We start from the raw sequence: 3,637 nt of genomic DNA on the forward strand, positions 1-3,637 counted from the left end.
CTCTGATGTACAGCCAGTGTTCTTGATGTACAGTCAGTGTTCTTCTTGATGTACAGTCAGTGTTCTTCTTGATGTACAGTCAGTGTTCTTGATGTACAGTCAGTGTTCTTGATGTACAGTCAGTGTTCTTGATGTACAGTCAGTGTTCTTGATGTACAGCCAGTGTTCTTGATGTACAGTTAGTGTTCTTCTTGATGTACAAGTCGTGTTCTTCTGATGTACAGTCAGTGTTCTTGATGTACAGTCAGTGTTCTTGATGTACAGCCAGTGTTCTTCTTGATGTATAGCCAAGTTCTTGATGTACAGTCAGTGTTCTTCTTGATGTACAGTCAGTGTTCTTCTTGATGTACAGTCAGTGTTCTTCTGATGTACAGTCAGTGTTCTGATGTACAGTCAGTGTTCTTCTTGATGTACAGTCATGTTCTTGGTGTACAGCCGGTGTTCTTCTTGATGTACACAGTGTTCTTTTGATGTGCCAGTGTTCTTCTTGATGTACTGTCAGTGTTCTTCTTGATGTACAGCCGGTATTCTTGATGTACAGCCGGTGTTTTTGATGCAGCCAGTGTTCTTCTTGATGTACAGCCAGTGTTCTTCTTGATGTACAGCCAGTGTTCTTGATGTACAGTCAGTGTTCTTGATGTAAAGCCAATATTCTTGATGTACAGCCAGTGTTCTTCTTGATGTACAGCCAGTGTTCTTCTTGATGTACTGCCAGTGTTCTTCTTGATGCAGCCGGTGTTCTTGATGTACAGCCAGTGTTCTTCTTGATGTACAGCCATGTTCTTCTTGATGTACAGTCAGTGTTCTTGATGTAAAGCCAATATTCTTGATGTACAGCCAGTGTTCTTCTTGATGTACAGCCAGTGTTCTTGATGTACAGTTAGTGTTCTTCTGATGTACAGTCAGTGTTCTTCTTGATGTACAGTCAGTGTTCTTGATGTACAGTCAGTGTTCTTGATGTACAGCCAGTGTTCTTGATGTATAGCCAATGTTCTTGATGTACAGTCAGTGTTCTTCTTGATGTACAGCCAGTGTTCTTGATGTACAGTCAGTGTTCTTCTTGATGTACAGTCAGTGTTCTTGATGTACAGTCATGTTCTTCTTGATGTACAGCCAGTGTTCTTCTTGATGTATAGCCAATGTTCTTGATGTACGGTCAGTGTTCTTCTTGATGTACAGTCAGTGTTCTTGATGTACAGTCAGTGTTCTTCTTTATGTACAGCCAGTGTTCTTGATGTACAGTCAGTGTTCTTCTTGATGTACAGCCAGTGTTCTTCTTGATGTACAGTCAGTGTTCTTCTTGATACAGCCATTGTTCTTGATGAACAGTCAGTGTTCTTGATGTACAGCCAGTGTTCTTCTTGATGTACAGCCATTGTTCTTGATGTACAGTCAGTGTTCTTGATGTACAGTCAGTGTTCTTGATATACAGTCAGTTCTTTTGATGTACAGTCAGTGTTCTTCTTGATGTACAGTCAGTGTTCTTCGATGTACAGCCAGTGTTCTTCTTGATGTACAGTCAGTGTTCTTCTTGGATGTACAGCCATTGTTCTTGATGAACAGTCAGTGTTCTTGATGTACAGCCAGTGTTCTTCTTGATGTACAGCCATTGTTCTTGATGTACAGTCAGTGTTCTTGATGTACAGCCAGTGTTTTTCTTGATGTACAGCCATTGTTCTTGATGTACAGTCAGTGTTCTTGATGTACAGCCAGTGTTCTTGATGTACAGCAGTGTTCTTGATGTACAGTCAGTGTTTTTGATGTACAGCCAGTGTTTTGATGTACAGCCAGTGTTCTTGATGTGCAGCCAGTGTTCTTGATGTACAGTCAGTGTTCTTGATGTAAAGCCAGTTTTCCTGATGTACAGCCAGTGTTCTTGATGTACACTCAGTGTTCTTGATGTACAGTTTGTTCTTGTTGATGTTCCATAACACGATCTTAATCTTGATGTGTACACACAGTACGTGCCTCCTCCTCACCTCCTCCTCCTCTTGTCCTCCTCCTCCTCCCCTCATGCACCACCTCCTTTCTACCTCCCTCCTCCACATACCTCATCCCTCCTCCTCCTCCTCCTTATTCTCCACCTCCTTCTTCCTTCTCTAATCCTCCTCCTCTACTTCCACTTCCAACTCCTCTACCACTTCCTGCTCCTCCACCTCCTCCTCCACCTCCTCTTCATTCTTACCTCCGCCTCTTCCTCTACCTCCACCTCCTCCTCCTCCTTCTATGCCTCTTCCATCATCCAACCTCATTTCCTCCTTCTAATCTCCTCCTTACCCCTTCTTCCTCCTCCTCCTCCTCCTCCTCCTTCCCCCGTCTCTGCCTTCCTCTCATTCCTCACCCCATCTCCTCCTCCCTCCCTCCACCTCCTTCTCTACCTCCTCACATCCACCTCTTCCTCTTCCTCCCCACTTTCCTCCTCCTTCTCACTCTTTTCCCTTTCTCTACCTCTTCCTTCTTCTCTCACATCCACCTCTTCCTCTTCCTCCTCTACTTTCCCTCCTCCTTCTCTAAATCTTTCTTTCTCTATCTTCCTCCTTCTCCTCACATCCACCTCTTCTTCCTCCTCCTCTACTTTCCCTCCTCCTCCCCTACTTCTCCTTCCTCCTCTACCTCCTCCTTCTCTACCTCCTCCTCCTCCTCCTCCTTCTACTTTCCTCCTCCTCCTGTCCTATCGACGTGCACCATCACCCATAATGAGTGTGGCGTTAAATGATATAAAATAATGGACACAATGGCAGCGATAAAGGCCGGGGACTTAGGTGGAGGTGTCTGCGTCATTCAATTATTTAGCCTGTTGTCTCCTCCACACCTACTGAGCTATACCTGCTGATGCTCCACCTGCTGGAGCCACACCTACTGAGCTACACCTGCTGGAGCCACACCTACTGAGTCACACCTACTGATGCCACACCTGCTGGAGCCACACCTGCTGGAGCTATACCAGCTGGAGCCACACCTACTGGCTACACCTGCTGGAGCCACACCTGCTGGAGCTACACCTGCTGGAGTCACACCTGCTGATGCCACACCCCACTGAGCCACACCTGCTGAGCCACACCTGTTGATACCACACCTACTGAGCCACACCTGCTGGAGTCACACCTACTGGAGCCACACCTACTGATGCCACGCCTGATGGAGCCACACCTGCTGGAGCCACACTTCTGGAGCCACACCTACCGGGCCAAACTTACTGGAGACACACCTACCGGAGCCAAACTTACTGAGACACACCTACTGGAGCCAAACCTGCTGGAGTCACACCTACTGAGCCACACCTCTTGTCACGCCTGATGGAGCCACACCTGCTGGAGCCACATCTACTGGAGCCACACCTACCGGAGCAACTTACTGGAGACACACCTACTGAACCACACCTGATGGCAGACCCATCAGTACACATGCTAGTGCCACACCTGCTGGAGCCACACCTGCTAATCTAATATACAGTCTTAAATACTTTACATAATGACGGCAATTACATTATAACCTAACAGGTGGCAGTAATGAGGAAAGATAGCTGTACCCGTGTCTCCCCCTCCAACATGTCGTCATGCATCCATCACATTTTAACCTAACCTCAAACAACCCAATCCAACCTTTCTTCTTTCTTCTTTCTTTCTTTCTTTCTTTC

At 46.4% G+C, this 3,637-nt stretch overlaps 1 protein-coding gene across 1 annotated transcript; it reads right to left on the reverse strand.

Annotated features, from left to right (window-relative positions):
• Positions 1–2,856: 2,856 nt before the first annotated feature.
• Positions 2,857–3,406, reverse strand: LOC121861733 (keratin-associated protein 5-1-like). Its single transcript, XM_042359643.1, has 2 exons — positions 3,228–3,406; positions 2,857–3,061 (listed from the first exon to the last, which is right to left on the reverse strand). Exons 1-2 carry the CDS (start codon positions 3,404–3,406, stop codon positions 2,857–2,859), a joined length of 384 nt encoding a protein of 127 aa, XP_042215577.1.
• Between the last annotated feature and the right edge of the window lie 231 nt (positions 3,407–3,637).

The sequence above is a fragment of the Homarus americanus genome, unplaced genomic scaffold (assembly GCF_018991925.1).
Source record: "Homarus americanus isolate GMGI-L3 unplaced genomic scaffold, GMGI_Hamer_2.0 scaffold39402, whole genome shotgun sequence".
Taxonomy (NCBI): Eukaryota; Metazoa; Arthropoda; class Malacostraca; order Decapoda; family Nephropidae; genus Homarus; species Homarus americanus.